The 17,915-nt window shown below is 38.0% G+C and overlaps 1 protein-coding gene across 2 annotated transcripts in view; it reads left to right on the top strand.

Annotated features, from left to right (window-relative positions):
* The window catches only part of GRM8 (glutamate metabotropic receptor 8), an 848,835-nt gene that overhangs the window by 720,865 nt on the left and 110,055 nt on the right, over nucleotides 1-17,915 (top strand). For both annotated transcript variants that reach the window (XM_015470567.3, NM_001206117.2), the window contains one exon: nucleotides 10,964-11,899. In XM_015470567.3, the coding sequence (XP_015326053.1) occupies nucleotides 10,964-11,899 (936 nt within the window). The remainder of the gene's footprint in view (nucleotides 1-10,963; nucleotides 11,900-17,915) is intronic.

Genomic DNA, 17,915 nt, shown 5'->3' with positions numbered 1-17,915 from the left:
CCAGGGACGGAGTATACCCACCTGAGTGGTATAAGGTCTTTTGAGATTTCACAGAAAAGTTAATTTTTTTTTTTTTGTCATGAAGGTAACCAAGGACTCTCAATTTTCAAATTGTATGCTCACGAAATCTGTCTTTGGGCGCCACTGAGCACTTCCTCATTTCTGAAAATAATCTGTTGGGTTTCTTGGACCTTGGACTGGATTCTTCCCTAGTTTCCATCTGGCCATGTTTTTCCATCCTCTTCTACTAATCTTACGGAGTCTGCTCTTTACATTTTGCTCTTTCCATGCCTCCGTTTGTGCCATCTTCCTTTCACACATTCCATTGTTTCTGTGGGTGAGAATTTGCTAATACATATTCATGGTCTCAACCGCCTTGCATATGACTGTGCCTTGGAAATCTTTGCCTCAGGCAAACCTGACTCATGAGCACAGCTGATGTGTTCAGCTGATTCCTGAGCTTCCTGGCTTGGAAGCCTCCCTGGGACTTTGGGTAAAGGACACCATCACCTGTTCACTTGTTCTTCCAGTCCTCCTTCATTCATTCAGCAAATATTTATGAATGTTCACTGGAGGTTAGTCACCGTGTTAGGCTTTGGATCACAATGGTGGAAAAACAGAATAGACTCTTCCTCTCCTGAGAAAAATAAATTTAACTTGGTGCTTAGCAAAGTGTGGTTCACTAATTACATGACAGAATCACTGAAAGAAGAAGGGCTTCTTTTAAAAATGCCAAGTTGAGTTTCTTTCCCAGGCCTGTTAAACTGTAGTCTCTAAGAAATGCTTTCCAGTGAGATATAGTTTGAGTAAAGCCTTTAAGTGATTCTAAGGAACATAATGTAAAATTTATAAAACCATTTATTGAAGTAAAAAGAAAAACAAATGCAGAATTGCCTACTGTAAAAGCGCCATTGAAGAAGATTACAAGGTGTTGTGTGATGTACAATAGGAGAGTAAGGAGGGTTGGTACGTAATTACCTGGGAGTTAGGCAGGGATGAGATCATGCCTGGCCATGCAGTTGGCGGTTGATCAGAAGTAAGGCTGAAGTAAGTGAAATGCTAAGGATGACTCTCAAACACAAGGCCGGATGCCATTGTTTGGTTTTTCTGTTTCCTTCTTGCCACTCTTATTTCTATTTTTTTTCCCACTATATCTTAAACCTATCCCATTTTCTTCATAATTACTGATTCCAACAGTTCATAGGCTCTTGTCTTGCCTAGAATTATGACATTATTCCCTTAATTCTTATTCTTGCTTGTATCATCCTTTCTCCTGATCTGTCACCACACTGATATATATGTATGTATATATATGTATATGTATATATATGTATCGGAGAAGGCAATGGCACCCCACTCCAGTACTCTTGCCTGGAGAATCCATGGACGGAGGAGCCTGGTAGGCTGCAGTCCATGGAGTCGCTAAGAGTCGGGAACGACCAAGCGACTTTGCTTTCACTTTTCACTTTCATGCATTGGAGAAGGAAATGGCAACCCACTCCAGTGTTCTTGCCTGGAGAATCCCAGGGATGGGGAAGCCTGGTGGGCTGCCGTCTATGGGGTCGCAGAGTTGGACACGACTGAAGCGACTTAGCAGCAGCATATATATGTATAAAATGCATATTTTATTTTATATGAGATCACACATTTGGTTAAAATTCTTTAATCATGCTCTTGGGCCATGAGGATAGTCTGAGAAACCTGGTGCTGCCTACAAAGTCCTTCCTGCTCATTGCTGCTCTTTGGATTCCTCTTGTCATCACTTGCAGCTGGAATTTAGCAAAAGCCTCAGCTTGACAGGTGATTGACCGTATCTAGCCTTGGATTTTTTCCATCTTCTCTCTATACTGCACAGTGATCCTTCTATGCAATAAAGCTCATCATCTTTGCCCCTTCAGTTCAGTTGCTCAGTCGTGTCCGACTCTTTGTGACCCCATGGACTGCAACAGGTCAAGCCTCCTGTCTATCACCAACTCCCAGAGGTTACTCAAACTCTTGTCCATTGAGGCGATGATGCCATCCTATCATTTCATCCTCTGTCATCCCCTTCTCCTCCCGCCTTCAATCTTTCCCAGCATCAGGGTCTTTTCAGACGAATCAGTTCTTCACATAAGGTGGCCAAAGTATTGGAGTTTCAACTTCAGCATCAGTCCTTCCAATGAATATTCAGGACTGATTTCCTTTAAGATGGACTGGCTGGATCTCCTTGCAGTCCAAGGGACTCTCAAGAGTCTTCTCCAACACCACAGTTCAAAAGCATCAATTCTTTGGCACTCAGCTTTCTCTGTAGTCCAAATCTCACATCTATACATGACTACTGGAAAAACTGTAGCTTTGACTAGATGGACTTTTGTTAGCAAAGTAATGTCTCTGCTTTTTAATAAGCTGCTTAGGTTGGTCATAACTTTTCTTCCAAGAAGCAAGCATCTTTTAATTTCGTGGCTACAGTCACCATCTGCGTGATTTTGGAACCCCCCAAAAAAATCTCTCAGTGTAAATTAAGTAGGGTGACAATACACAGCCTTGACATACTCCTTTCTTGATTTGGAACCAGTCTGTTGTTTCATGTCCAGTTTTAACTGTTGCTTCTTGACCAGCATACAGATTTCTCAGGAAACAGGTCAGGTGGGTCTGGTATTCCCATGTCTTGAAGAATTTTCCACCATTTGTTTTGATCCACACAATCAAAAGCTTTGGCATAGTCAATAAAGCAGAAGTAGATGTTTTTCTGGAACTCTCTTGCTTTTACGATCACCCAACGGATGTTGGCAATTTGATCTCTGGTTCCTCTGCCTTTTCTAAATCTAGCTTGAACATCTAGAAGTTCTTGGTTCATGTACTGTTAAACCCTTGCTTGGAGAATTTTGAGCAGTAGTTTGCTAACGTGTGAGATGAGTGCTATTGTGCAGTACTTTGAGCATTCTTTGGCATTGCCTTTCTTTGGGACTGAAATGAAAACTGACCTTTTCTAGCCCTGTGGCCACTGCTGAGTTTTCCAAATTTGCTGACATATTCAGTGCAGCACTTTCACAGCATCATCTTTTAGGATTTGAAATAGCTCAAGTGGAATTCCATCACCTCCGCTAGCTTTGTTCGTAGTGATGCTTTCTAAGGCCCACTTGACTTCTCATTCCAGGATGTCTGGCTCTAGGTGAGTGATCACACCATCGTGATTATCTGGATCGTGAAGCTCTTTTTTGTACAGTTCTTCTGTTGTATTCTTGCCACCTCTTTAATATCTTCTGCTTCTGTTAGGTCCCTACCATTTCTGTCATTTATTGTGTCCATCTTTGCATGAAATGTTCCCGTGGTATCTCTGATTTTCTTGAAGAGATCTCTAGTCTTTCTCATTCTATTGTTTTCTTCTATTTCTTTACATTGATCACCAAGGAAAGCTTTCTAATCTCTCCTTTCTATTCTTTGGAACCCTGCATTCAGATGGGTATATCTTTCCTTTTCCCCTTTGCCTTTCGCTTCTCTTCTTTTCATAGCTATTATTAAGGTTTCCTCAGACAACCTTTTTTCCTCTTTGCATTTCTTTTTCTCTGTCCCTTCAGAGGATCCCAACTATCACTTTCAGCATAACATCCAAACTCGTCTCAGCGGCTTGTAAGTTTCTTTTAAAATGATCTTGCGTTTCCTCTTTTCCTTAGCCTGCCTCTTGCCACTCCAACCAGTGTTTTAATCTGTATTTTTGCTATTTGTTTTATCTTTAGTTTCTCCAGTTTGTTATGGCTTCTCACCGCTGAAGTTTAATCTTTTTTTTTTTTTTGGCTTGATGCCTTCTTGGGATTCCTGTTCCTGGTGGTTTATCTCCTATACAGCCTTCAGGCTGCTGTCCACACATCCCCAAAACCCAGGCTGAGTGCCCCTGCTGAATCCTCTGCTAGCAGCACCACTGCCTCCCTGCTTTTCTTTCGCAGGGAGTCTAACACTGAGCTGCGACTGGCTCTCTGCTTATCTCTTTCCCCACCTGCACTGACTCGGAGGCCAGGGACCACGTCTTGGTCACTGTTGAATTCTCACGTTGAGTCTTGTGTCTCAAAACAGAGTGGGTATGCAATATGGTTTTTTATACAGCAAATGAAGTACTGAATGTTAGTTCTTCCTGACTGTATCAACATAGTTTGCATATTTAAAAAGTAACAGCTTTATTGAGATAATTCAAATACCATAAAGTTTGCCCTTTTTAACATACATAATTCAGTGGTTTTTAGTATAGTCACAGAGTCATGTTATCCATTGCCACTAATTTTAGACTATTTTCATCACTTCCCAAGAAATCCTCTCTATTCCGTTCTCTCCTTAACTCCTGGCAGTCAAAAATCTACTGGCTGTATATGCCTTTGCTTATTCTGGACAGTACATATAAATTAAAATTACACACTGGTCTTTTTGTCTGATTTCTTTCACTTAGCATATTTTGAAGGTTCATTTATTTCATAGCATATATTATTACTTTGTTTCTTTTTATTTATTTTTAATATTTGATTGAGTAGATAAAGCACATTTCTTTAATGGAATTGGATTTTTTCTGCTTTTTTGCTATAATGACTAATGCTGTTATGAAATTCATGTATAAATTTTTGCGTGAGCATATGTCTCCAGTTTTCTTAGACTGAAATAATTTAGGAGTGGAATTGCTAGGTCATATGGCAATTCTATGTTTAACTTTTCAAGGAAGTGCCGAACTGCTGTCCAAAATAGCTGTACCATTTTACATTGCCACCAATAATATAAAGAGTTTTAATTTCTCCATATCTTCAATAAAACTTGATTCTGTCTGTCTTTTTTATTATGACCATCCTAGTGGGTATTATGGTTCTGTTTTGCATTTTTCTGATGACTAATGATGTTAAACATCTTTTCCTGTGCTTATTAACCAAACATATCTGTTTTTTTGAGAAATGTCTCTTCATTTCTTTTACTTATTTTTTAATTGGATTGCATGCTTTTTTAACAGTTTAATTCTAAGAGTTTTAAAATATATATTCTGATATGAGTTCTTTATCAGATATATGAGTTAGAAATATTTTTGCCCACTCTGTGGGTTGTTTTTTCACTCTCCTAATAGTATCTGTTGAATTATGAAAGTATTTAAGATTGATGAAGTCTGATTTATTTATTTTAACTTTGTTGCTTATTCTTTTGGTGACATGTCTTGTGCCAGAACCATTGTTGAAAAGACTATTTTTTCTCCATTGAATTTTCTTGTCAGCTTTGTAAAAAAATCAATTGACCTTATATGTAATAGATTATTTCTGAACTCTCAATTTTCTTTCATTGATTAGTCTTTCTTTGTGCCAGTATCATGCTGCTTGATTACTGTAGATTTATAGGAAGTTTTAAAATCAAGAAGTGTAAATTCCCCAACTTCACTCTTTTAAGATCATTTTGTCTATTCTTGGTCCCTTATATTCCCCTATGAATTTTAGGATCAGTTAATCAATTTCTTCAAAGAAGTCAGAAGAGATTTTAATAGAGATTATGTCGAATCTGTTGATTAGTTTTGTGAGTATTTCCATCTTGGCAATGTTCAGTCTTCTGATCCATGAACTTCAGATTGCTTTTCATTTATTTCTTTAACTTTCTTAAAATGATATTTTGTAGCTTTAAGTTAAAAATATTACACTTTACTAGTTAAGTTTATTCCTAAGTATTTTATTTTTAATGCTATTGTAAGTAAAATTTTAATTAATTTAAAATTGTCTTTTTAAATAGGAGGAGTGTTTACATTTTTAGAGGTTATGTAGACCTGTAACATCACACAAAACTGTGACTTCAATCTAGGGATCATACATACATACTAGATTTGCAAAGGACACTAAACCTACTTACCACTTTGAATAGAAGTAGAAAGCATTGCATTACCCAAAAGAAAGGATGGATATTAAGGAAGCAATATATATTTATATATAAACATTTATAAATATGAATGTATAAAGTAATATATTGATAAACTTTATTTTGAGTTGCATTAGCAAAACCATATGCTTCACAAAATATGTAACCAAATTCTGGCATTTTAAATACTGATTTTAAATACTCATCCTAATTAAATACACTTGTTAAACCTATTGATTATGTGGAAATTAACAAGTAAACCTTTGAGAAAATGTCCAGTTTCACTAGAAATGATTGCATTATGCTGTTATATAAGTCAGATGAAGAATTGGGTTTTTGAATACTGGAGTGGCAAAGTAGTCATCAAAATAATTATTAATACTATGCTTATTTATAGAGCAAGATAAAAAGAGCTAATTAAGAATGGTATGACTAGATATCAAGTATCTTTGTGTTATATTTAAAATTTTCCCACATGTATAATAATCATAATGTTGAAGATACAACTTAATATGTGGGGAAAAAACCCTGTAATAGAGGTATTAAATTGAGTGAGAATTTTGTAGTGCATACTGAAAATGATTAATTACAGTAGGGCCTTTAATTGGGAAATATTTTTGTAGCCCTTTTATCAGGAGTTATTAGAACTACACAGGAGAAAATTATTTTATAAAAAATAATGTCTTTAATTTATGTTTGGGAAGATTAAAGATTAAAAAATGTAGGCACACTCAGAAAATTTTGGTTTTGTGGTTATTGGTGCCTTTGTCTGCATTAATAACAGAATTTGACAGCAGAAGCTGGTTGATAGCTCATATTCTATAAAATGAACTGGATTGGGGCCTACAGAATCTATCACTGTTGGTGAACATTGTCAAGACAGGAATGGGCTATGGTTTTATCTCTGGAAGGTCTATCAATATAACTGTCATCCGTTTGTTAGAACACATGTTTTAGACACAAATATCCTAATACCAGAATAATACCAAAGGAGAGGAAGACCTGTTTTAAAATATTTTTACTCATTATGAAAGATGCTATAATTTGTTAATATAGAAAAGCAAGAGGGCTGAATGATCTTTGTGTTTTATAGTATAGTTGTGAAAAATAACAAGTTTAATTTCTATTAATACTACCAATCTCAATTAGTATTATTTTTAATTTGGTATCATATCTAAAATAAATTTTGTCTCAAACACTAATGTATTTACAAGTACCTGACTCAAGTGTTTGCTACTGCTTCCTCTTTGGGGTGGATATTAGTTGGTTCCCAGACTTCAACTATGGTATCAAAACACAGCACAGTTCAGTTCAGTTCAGTTCAGTTGCTCAGTCGTGTCTGACTCTTCGCGACCCCATGAGTCGCAGCATGCCAGGCACCAACTCCTGGAGTTCACTCAGACTCAGGTCCATCGAGTCAGTCATGCCATCCAGCCATCTCATCCTCTGTCATCCCCTTCTCCTCTTGCCCTCAATCCCTTCCAGCATCAGAGTCTTTTCCAATGAGTCAAATCTTCGCATGAGGTGGCCAAACTACTGGAGTTTCAGCTTCAGCATCATTCCTTCCAAAGAAATCCCAGGGCTGATCTCCTTCAGAAGGGACTGGTTGGATCTCCTTGCAGTCCAAGGGACTCTCAAGAGTCTTCTCCAACATCACTGTTCAAAAGCATCAATTCTTCGGCGCTCAGCTTTCTTCACAGTCCAACTCTCACATCCATTTATGACCACAGGAAAAACCATAGCCTTGACCAGACGGACCTTTGCTGGCAAAGTAATGTCTCTGCTTTTGAATATGCTATCCAGGTTGGTCATAACTTTTCTTCCAAGGAGTAAGCGTCTTTTAATTTCATGGCTGCAGTCACCATCTGCAGTGATTTTGGAGCCCCCCAAAATAAACTCTGATACTGTTTCCACTGTTTCCCCATCTATTTCCCATGAAGTGATGGAACCGGATGCCATGATCTTTGTTTTCTGAATGTTGAGCTTTAAGCCAACTTTTTCACTCTCCACTTTCACCTTCATGAAGAGGCTTTTTAGTTCCTTTTCACTTTCTGCCATAAGGGTGGTGTCATCTGCATATCTAGTTATACATAATAGATTCCTTGATGAAATGCAGTCATGTATTTTTAACATGTTTACTGAATCATACATAGTTTTCTCCATTATATCACGAAATGTCACACATATTTCATGACTACATTGTTTTTTACTTAAAGAAAATTTACAGTTTTTAAAAGATGTGGTATTTTCATTGTCTTATAACTTTAATTTTTATTTATGAAAACATTTTTTCACTAGTTGAGTATTCAAAAAATTGATCAAGAAAAATGTAATGCTTAGCTTATAATGATGAATATTTATCTTCTGTAATGAGGCCTATCTGATTGAGTATATTTCTTTGTTAATAAGTCATTTCCTTCTAGAAAATAAAGTGCTTTGTGAATTAAAGAATTGAACATGTGGTTAGACAAGTTGACCTTTAAGGTCTCTACCAAATTTGAAGTTTAATGTGTCTGAGAATTTTTTTTTAGTGTCATTTTCTTCAACAGTAATATTATAAATCTATAGAAGCCCCAAACAAAATGCAATTTTGATTTTACAGTAATTAGCTTTGAAACATAACCTTCACAAAACATATTTTATTATCTTATAAGAGTCCATTAGGGTATAAAATCAATATTTTAGCCACTCAGTGGAGCATTTCATTTTTCTCAATATTTTTGAGAGAAGCCACTTTCAATTTAACTTTTTTCTTGCCTAATGGAATCTTATGCATAAATAAAATAACTTTTCTAAATCATTAAAAGCTAATAGAAAATTAACAGGGTTATGATAGATTGCTTTTCCTTTGTGGTGAACAGACAAGGTAAAACTAATAATCTTGAGTGCCCTTAGGACACATGAAGTACCATTTACTTTCTCAAGGGAGGATATTTGAAATAAAACATGCATGAATTCTCCACTTCACCTGAGGTGGGTTTGGTGGCCCTCTGCAAATGTTGAGCTTAGAGGCTATTCTTCTCTGCCCTCCACTATTCACACCACATTCAAGAAAGGAAAGCATCCTTAAGCAGTAGATACGTTTATGAAAACAATCTCAGTCACATAGTTCCCAAAGGGGAGGCAGTCTTAAGAGTGATGATAGAATGCTGCTGACAGTAAACAACTTGGGGGGCATATTTTGGTAAAAGATAGTTAGTTGTTACTACTTTCTCAGTAGATTCTCAATAGACTGCTATACTGGTGGAATTCACAGAATGGGTAAGAAAGCTTAACTTGAGTTGCATTAGTTTTCCATTGCTGTACAATAATTCCATGTTTAGCAGCTTAAGACAAGAAAACATTTACTAGCTCACACAGTTCCTGTAGATTGGAAATTCAGAAGCAGCTTAGCTGGGTTTTTCTGGCTCAGGGTCTCTCATGAGTTTGTGGTCAAGGTGTCAGCTGGAGCTGCAGTCATCCGAAGGCTTGCCTGGGGCCAGACAATTCACTTTCTGGGTGACACCCTCACATGCATGGCAAGTCGGTGCTGGTTGTTGGCGGGAGGCCTCAGTTCCTTTCCATGGGGCTGCCGGAGAACTCTCATGATAGTTTAATTATTTCCCTGAAGTGAGCAATCCAAGAGAGAAAAAGATACAGGCCAAAATGTCACTGATGACCTAACCTCAGAAACCACATGCCATCATTTCTGGAATATATTATTGTTTACACAAATCAGCCCATTTAAAGTGGGAGAGAACTCCATGAGTGCATGATTCCAGGAGGTAAAGTTATTGTGGGGCATCTTGGAGCCAGGCTATCACAGGATATGGTGATTTTTCCTTTAACTTGTTATAGAGCTGGTCTTGGAAAAATAGTTTTTCATTTTGTTTTGTTTTAAACATTCCTTCAGCTCTTATCTCTGTGCCTCTTTGAGCAATCCTTTATTTCCAGATCTCAGCACTTTCAAGTTGGCTCCTTCTACCTCAGGGGTACCCCTCACATTCTTCCTTCCTCACAAATTCAATAAATATTTGAGGATGAATTGAGTGTCCATCATTGTTTGTCCACATCAATGAGCAAAATCACTCTGTTCATAGAGCTTACCTTTTATATAGAAGCTGCTTGTCATAGTAAATTGTTGATCTATAATTTCTGTTTTTTTTCCTATAGCATTTGTGAGATTTGATGCTATTTCCAGGTAGATGATGTCAGAATTGATTTGACTTATAGGAGAAACAGCTAGTACTCCAGAATTTCTTTGTGGTTTAGGAAACCCCTTTTGCCCTGTCCCCCACATTGGAATTGGGTCCAGAACCTTTAGTAAAGCAATTTAAGGTAAGGGGTCAATGACTGGCAAAATTCCTTTAAAATAACACTTTGGTTTTAATAGAGGTATTCTATGGTCTAATTCAAAAGAGTGAGATGGAACCCTAAGGCCTTGACACAGAAATCCTACTAGGGGATCTCACTCATTTGTATCAATTTCATTGCTTTACGCCTACTTTTGTTCAATGGAAACATCATCATCAAGCTGTCTCACTCAGCATGGTCTTTTCCCCAATGTGAAAATGCAAGGCTGAGGGGCATAAGTGAATCTGAATGTTAAACAGAGGCAAAACCATTCATATAGTTGTCACTATGGACACATGAGGAGTGTCAGAGATTAAAGTAGCTAGTTTTGCCATTTCCTTTCAAAATTGACACAGTGAGATTTGAATTTCCCCAAATATGGTAGAAAGACTTGATTCATTGTTTATATGTGTATTTATATCCTAGCCAGTATTTCAGGGCATTTATATCTGAGTTTAGCTCTAACAGGTTTCTTTCCATAGGACTTTTCTTTTTTTTTTTTTCCATTTTAAAGCTGTTTAGATCAATGCATCTTTCTCCAAATGTCAGATTGGTCAAAATCAAGGAGGTAAATGGAAAGTAATGACACTCATCAAGTTGATGATGTGAATGATTTATTGGCCCCAATCCTTTAATACTTTCATAAAGTCAGGGAAAGAAACTCTGGGCTCTTATTATGGTAAACTGTCCTGTCAGCATTCAGTGATTTATTACAAACCTGTGGCTAGGATTAGGATATTATAAATGGGGGGAAAATGGAAGGCTCATTAATATTTTATACCCACAGGTGGAAGACATGCAGTGGGCCAATAGAGAGCACACTCACCCGGCGTCGGTCTGCAGCCTGCCCTGTAAGCCCGGTGAGAGGAAGAAGACAGTGAAAGGAGTCCCTTGCTGCTGGCACTGCGAGCGCTGTGAAGGTTACAACTACCAGGTAGATGAGCTGTCCTGTGAACTCTGCCCTTTGGATCAGAGACCCAACGTCAACCGCACAGGCTGCCAGCTAATCCCCATCATCAAACTCGAGTGGCATTCTCCCTGGGCGGTGGTGCCTGTGTTCGTTGCCATCTTGGGAATCATCGCCACCACCTTTGTGATCGTGACCTTTGTCCGCTATAACGACACGCCTATCGTGAGGGCTTCGGGCCGCGAACTTAGTTACGTGCTCCTCACGGGGATTTTTCTCTGTTATTCAATCACCTTTTTGATGATTGCAGCACCAGATACCATCATCTGCTCCTTCCGGCGGATCTTCCTAGGACTCGGCATGTGTTTCAGCTATGCAGCGCTCCTGACCAAAACAAACCGAATCCACCGAATATTTGAGCAGGGGAAGAAATCTGTCACAGCACCTAAGTTTATCAGTCCTGCATCCCAGCTGGTGATCACCTTCAGCCTGATCTCCATCCAGCTCCTGGGAGTGTGTGTCTGGTTTGTTGTGGACCCACCACACATCATCATAGACTATGGAGAACAGAGGACTCTAGATCCGGAGAACGCCAGGGGAGTGCTCAAGTGCGACATCTCTGATCTCTCGCTCATTTGTTCACTGGGCTACAGTATTCTCTTGATGGTTACTTGTACTGTCTATGCCATTAAAACAAGAGGAGTTCCAGAGACTTTCAATGAAGCCAAACCTATTGGATTTACCATGTATACCACCTGCATCATTTGGTTAGCTTTTATCCCCATCTTTTTTGGTACAGCCCAGTCAGCAGAAAAGGTAAGAAATGTATTTGCCAATCGTTTTCCTGGATTTAATTTCTTCCTTTAGGATGTTTCCCCTTCTTTCTCATTGGCTCACTTATATTCTTCCAAGAATCCTGGTGTGTTATATATATGCAAGGTCGCTTTGCTCTGAATATTTGTAGACTGAAGCTGATTTTCCATGAAAAACATTTTAATGTGTTTTCCTTGGTGAGATTGAAGATTGACAGAGCTCACATCACTTTCTTGGTCCTTTCTTCCAGCTCTGTTATCAACTAACATAGATGTTATTTTCCAAATGTTAAAAGAGGAAAGGAGAAAGGGCAGACATGATTCAGAGGAGTGAGCTATGCCAGAGGTATCTCAATGCATGACAAATGCCTCCTTTTCTGGTTCTAATGTGACTCTGAAAGAAAGCTATTTCTTAATAATCATGATGGTTTTAATCATAGAAGCAAACTTCAACAATACAAAGAAATTAAATGGCTTAGTTCAATCTGAACCATCTTACTATGTCTCTTTAGTCTCCATTCTTATCATTTTTCCATATGTAGAGGACGGTGGGGAGGGTTTAAGAAGCAATGGATAATTGTATAATACAGTTTATATTTTTTTAGAAGTTGAAAATCATTTGAATTTCCCCAAATCATTTTATTTTGTTACTAATCTTCCATAAACTTCTCCATATAAAACACTGCATGTAAAGAACATCTGTGTTTGAAAGGAAATACATGCTGAACTGGATGTGTATGTATCTATGTATAGAAAAGCAGAGGATTAATGTTAACCATGAATTCAAGGTTCAGGTGGTGTGCTGGAGACAGACAGCTTATAAAACAAAGGCAAATGCTACCGTTCTAAAGGGATAGCTCTTCAGCCTTAATTGTATACGAGAAAGTTCTTTCTTGGTGTAAAGATGTAAAGATTGTTCCATTCTCCATCATTAGAAGTCATGAGGAAGTCAAAACATCTGGGGTGGGGTTGGGAGTGGCGATTTTATTCCCTGGGTTTTAACATTCCAAGTAAGGTCCTGCATAACTCTTAAAATTTCAACTAATTCAGAGGAAAAATACTCAACAAGAGCATGGAGAGCTCATTAGTATGAGCATTCATCCCTTACTCAATCAATGTGGTCTTCAACTTTGAAAGATAAAAAACGTACTTCAGCAAATGCACCAGTGAATAGAGCAACTTTGCCGTGGGTTCCAGACTGGTGACCTTTCTTGACTTGACTGATCTGATGGAAGTCCTTGAGAGTGGCAGGAAAGTAAAGTAAGACAGTTTGGGGCTCTAAACCTAACAACTAGAAAACATTATATTTTGGCATATGCAGATGGGAATCTATTAGGATCAAACTTGTAAATTTTACTTAGGAAGAAATTTGTGTCTCTGAACGTTTATTAGATCTGTTTGGCCATGGTTAGTTGGACTAGTCGGGAAAAACATTTTTCAGGGTCTGGAAATGTCCACATTATGTGAATTATTAATAACATCAATTTAAGTGGTACTTGTATTTGTGTTTGAATATATACTTCTTTTTTAAATATATTGTTTTACCTGGAGAAAGCCAGAGAGAGTTTATTTTGCTTTCTTGTGGATAACAGATTTTTTCCGCTGTGCTGGGTCTTTGTTGTTACTTGGACTCTTCTTTAGTTGCTGTGAGTAGGGGCTACTCTCTAGTTGGGATACCCAGACCTCTCATTGTGGTGGCTTCTCTTGTTGCGGAGCACAGGCTCTAGGCACACGGACTTCAGTAGTTGTGGCTCCCGGACTCTAGAGCACAGGCTCAATAGTTGTGGTGTAGGGGGAACCCAGTTGGTCCACGACATGTGGGATCTTCCCCGATCAGGGATTGAACCTTTGTCTTCTGCACTGGAACGCAAATTCTTTACCATTGAGCCAGCAGGGAAGCCCAACAATAAATATACAACCAAACAAAATCTCCTGAGCTCTGACATCTAACTCCTTTTTTTTTTTTTGCTTTCACTCCCTTTACATTTTATAAATGACAGCCTGCTCTTACTTTTCATGTTGTGACTTCAAGGGCTTGGGGAAGCAAATATAAGTGCATATAAGATGTTATTTCTATTTAGACAACTCTTTCAGTGACTTGATTTTTAGAATAAATAAAATCATGGTCCTATATCAAGCTATTGAACACCTTCATAGTAATTCAAACATGGATCATGCTAAGTTTTTTTTTTTTTTTTTAAGGTAATTGAAAAAAAAAAAGAAAGACCACTGAATCTCAGATCAGAAATTCTGCAGAGTTGCAGCTGTCCCCTGAGGAGCAGTGGTGGAGATAGTAAGAGACATTTCAGGATGAAATGGACACATGAACAAGTCAGGGGGTGGAGGCTGCCCAGTGCTGCAGGGACTATGGGAGTTGTACCACTCCATCCAAGAACCTGGAGTTTATGTACATACTTATGGATGTATCAGTGCTTCCTGAGAGATGACTGAATACTAGCTAGCCAGAATTCCTTTTCCTCTTTTAGCTTTGTGGAATCATAGTAAGTCAAAGAAGCACAATGTAAGACCAATTTATAAAATATGCTAATTGGAATTGTTTTGTATTGATAATATGATTGAATGTGGAGATGACTGAAGCAATCAGGATGAAACACTAATTTTAGGAGTTTTCAGAACATTGGAAAGTGCTCAAATTGTTTAGTTAGGCTTGGAGATGCTTAATTTAGACCAGCTCTACATCAAGAGCTATTATATGATAAGTAGCTGAGATTTACTACTGAAGTATTTTGTATAATACACTTATGTGTCATCCTAACACTTCACATTCAAATTTGCCTCCTGCTATTCTCTGTCAAAGTATCTCTAATTATTCAAAACAATACACAAAATGTTTGAAACTGTTTATTTTTTTTTTGCATTGCTAAAATTACTGACACAGATATTAAAAGTGAATAAAACATTTATATCTCTAAAGGCAGGCTTTCTCTAAGTTTTATTGACTTTGGAAGACCAAAGAGTGGGTCAGTTCTCCGCTCTCATTTATAATGCTCAGCCAGTTAACTCCGTGTTATCGGCTTGAAGTATTCACAACAGTCAGGCGGCACACACAGCCATTAATTCAGCAGATCCTTATTGAGCATTGTGCTAATTATTGAGCCATGTCAGTCTGCTTCCCAGAGCCTTCCCTGTACAAAGGCCCAGCCTGGCTCCCAGCCGATGCCGTCTGACGCCTGCCAGCTCCAGCAAGTGCCAGGCTCAAGGGCAGGAGAAAATCAGGCTCAAGGGCAGGGGGAGGTGGTGAGGAGTCAGATGTGAGATGAGAAAGCCAAAAAAGAGCTATGCATCCTGTGACACAGAATTTATGATGTGGAAGATAGCAGAAGAGCAAAATTTCTTCCAGTATGCTTTGAATACTGGAAATGACAACCCACTCCAGTATTCTTGCCTGGAAAATTCCATGGACAGAGGGACCTGATGGGTTACAGTCAGGGTTGCAAAGAGTCAGACACGACAGCTACTAACACTAACATACCATGCATTGAATTCTGTTTCATAGAGACATATCTATAGGAGAAAACCCATCTAGCCACATAGGTCTCTCTGAAATTATTATAGAAGTAGGAATTAAAAGTAAAATTAGTTGAATAATTTAAACAGATGTTTTAGAAAATCTCTGAGTAAAATCAAGTTATAAAGGGATTTTTGTATCATTCATGAGGAAAGAAAGCTCTCTGAAGTATATCTTCATTCAATGACAAAACATCATTTAAATTTCCCCACATCCTTTTTCTTTCAGATTTTAAAATCAAGGTGAATCATACTTTTTCCTAATACATTTTAGTGACATCATTTATTAGCTTTGTACCTAGTGCTGCATTCTACTAAATCATAGTTTAAATACACTTTTTTTTTTTTCTATAAAAAATCAGCCTGAGGGGAGGGGCGGAGACACTGAGGCATGGACAGGGACCAACGTGAACTTTCATAATTAGGTTGAAAAAACAAAAATTAAAAATATAATTAATGTAATAGTCAGGAAGAGAATACTCAAGGGTGGTTTAGGGTTGTTAGGATGGCAGAAATCTCTTACATACATATTTTACCATCTCTAATTGGGTTCACAAAGCCTAGATAATCAGACAAAGGTTATGACACTGCCAAGCTCCAAGGAACACAGTGCTTCAACCAGAGCATAGGGTGGAAACAAAACAAAATACCCTAAAGACAGGAAAGAAAATAAAGCTCCAAAGTGTCAAACAGCCCATATGTCCTGAACCAACCTTTCTTCCTTCACCTGGATGAGTCGTGCAGCCTCTATCTAGTAGCCTAAGTCAGAAACCTGGTGTTATGTTAGACCCCTCCATCTACTCACATTCACCCCTTTATTTCCTCTTCTCACCTTCAAATGTCATCCTTTATTAATTCATGGAGGGCAACTTGTGTCTGTCTGATGTGTATCTGAATGAATACATCTCTTAACATTACACATTACATTCGTGTAATATGCTCTCGACAAATGCCTATTGAATGAGGGAATGGAGTGCCTTCCTTGCACATTAATAACATGATATAATAATAAAAATGCTTGCTTGTTATTTTATTATTTAAGTTAGAGCATGCCATAATGGTAACTTTATATAGTGATCATATTGTGATTCCCATTATAACTTTTTTTTCCTGAAAAATATTTTTCCTTGAATGATGGGCCAAGTGCATTTCTTTAAAAATTTTTGTCAGTATCACTTATTGTGATATAGGACTGCTAAATATTTAGGGAGAAATATAAAAAGGAATTCTTAAAGTTGTCCTTAGTTCTGTCTAAAATGCACAAATCAAAGGAGAATTGATGCTGTCTTCCCAGATGCTTTTTGCATGACAAAAGCATTTCCCTTATGCTTCCACTCAATCTGTTGATAAGAGCAGAAGAGGGCAGGGATGCAGAGGTGATGAGTGGAGACAGGAAGAGTGTGAACTCTGGAGTGGGAGGATGTGGGTTCAAATTCTGAAGCTCTGCTGAATTAGCTGAGAAAATGCAGTGAAGTGGCTCCATTTGTGCAGATAGGAATACATTCCCTGGAGAATGCAAACACAGATATAAAGCAACATGAAGCATTTGCCTGCCATCTGTGCCCAGCCCTATTCATAAACTAAGGCAGACTTGACTTCGTACCATCTAGGAAAGGGCAGGAAGGTGATTGACTTAAAAAAATCCTCTCGTCCCATTATGGTATGTTTTTGTATTAATAGATACCTCATGGTAGTTTTGAGGAGGGCATGGCAACCCACTCCAATATTCTTGCCTGGAGAACCTCATGGACAGAGGAGTCTGGCAGGCTACAGTCCATAGGGTCGCAAAGAGTTAGACACTACTGAAGTGACTCAGCACACACACAAGCATGGTAGTTTTGCTGAGAGTTACATGCTATGAGTCACAAGATGTATTTAGCACATGATAGGCAATCAACAGAAGTTGGCTGTATTTCATGAGGGCAGAAATCATATTTTATCTTGCTCACTATCATATCCTTGACACCTAGCATAAAACGTCTTGGAATGGGTTCTCCAGAAATATTTGTTTAATGATTAAATGCATTTAAAATTATCCAGATAATTGCATTAATTTCTCCAGCCATTTAGACCATGTCTGTGGAGCATCCCAACCAGATGTACTTTTTCAAACACAGGTAAATCACATAAGATTGCCTGAGGGTAAATCACATAAGATTACAGAAGTTAAGAATCTTCAGGACTAGGAAGAGAGAGAAAAGAGTGTTGTTGCTCTGAGGCAATATGTAACTGCTTTCATATATTCAGCAGAAAATACTAGAAGAAAGGCAAGTGTCATCAGAAACTGGTTGCTAAAATACTTGGGTTAAAACTGAAAAGTGAATAACTCTAACAAGAGTTGTGCGAGGTGGTTCTGAAAACAATGATAAAGTCCCTGCTTTGAGAAGTAATACAGATGAGAAAAAACAGCCTGAAAACCTGAGCTAAGAGTGTCAATATAACCTAGACAGCAATGGAAGTAATTTTCAGAGGAGATCAGACCAACCATAACT

The sequence above is a fragment of the Bos taurus genome, chromosome 4 (assembly GCF_002263795.3).
Source record: "Bos taurus isolate L1 Dominette 01449 registration number 42190680 breed Hereford chromosome 4, ARS-UCD2.0, whole genome shotgun sequence".
In the NCBI taxonomy this organism is placed as follows: Eukaryota; Metazoa; Chordata; class Mammalia; order Artiodactyla; family Bovidae; genus Bos; species Bos taurus.
The sequence above is the reverse complement of the archived record's forward strand: the minus strand, read 5'-3'. Positions and strand labels throughout refer to the sequence as shown.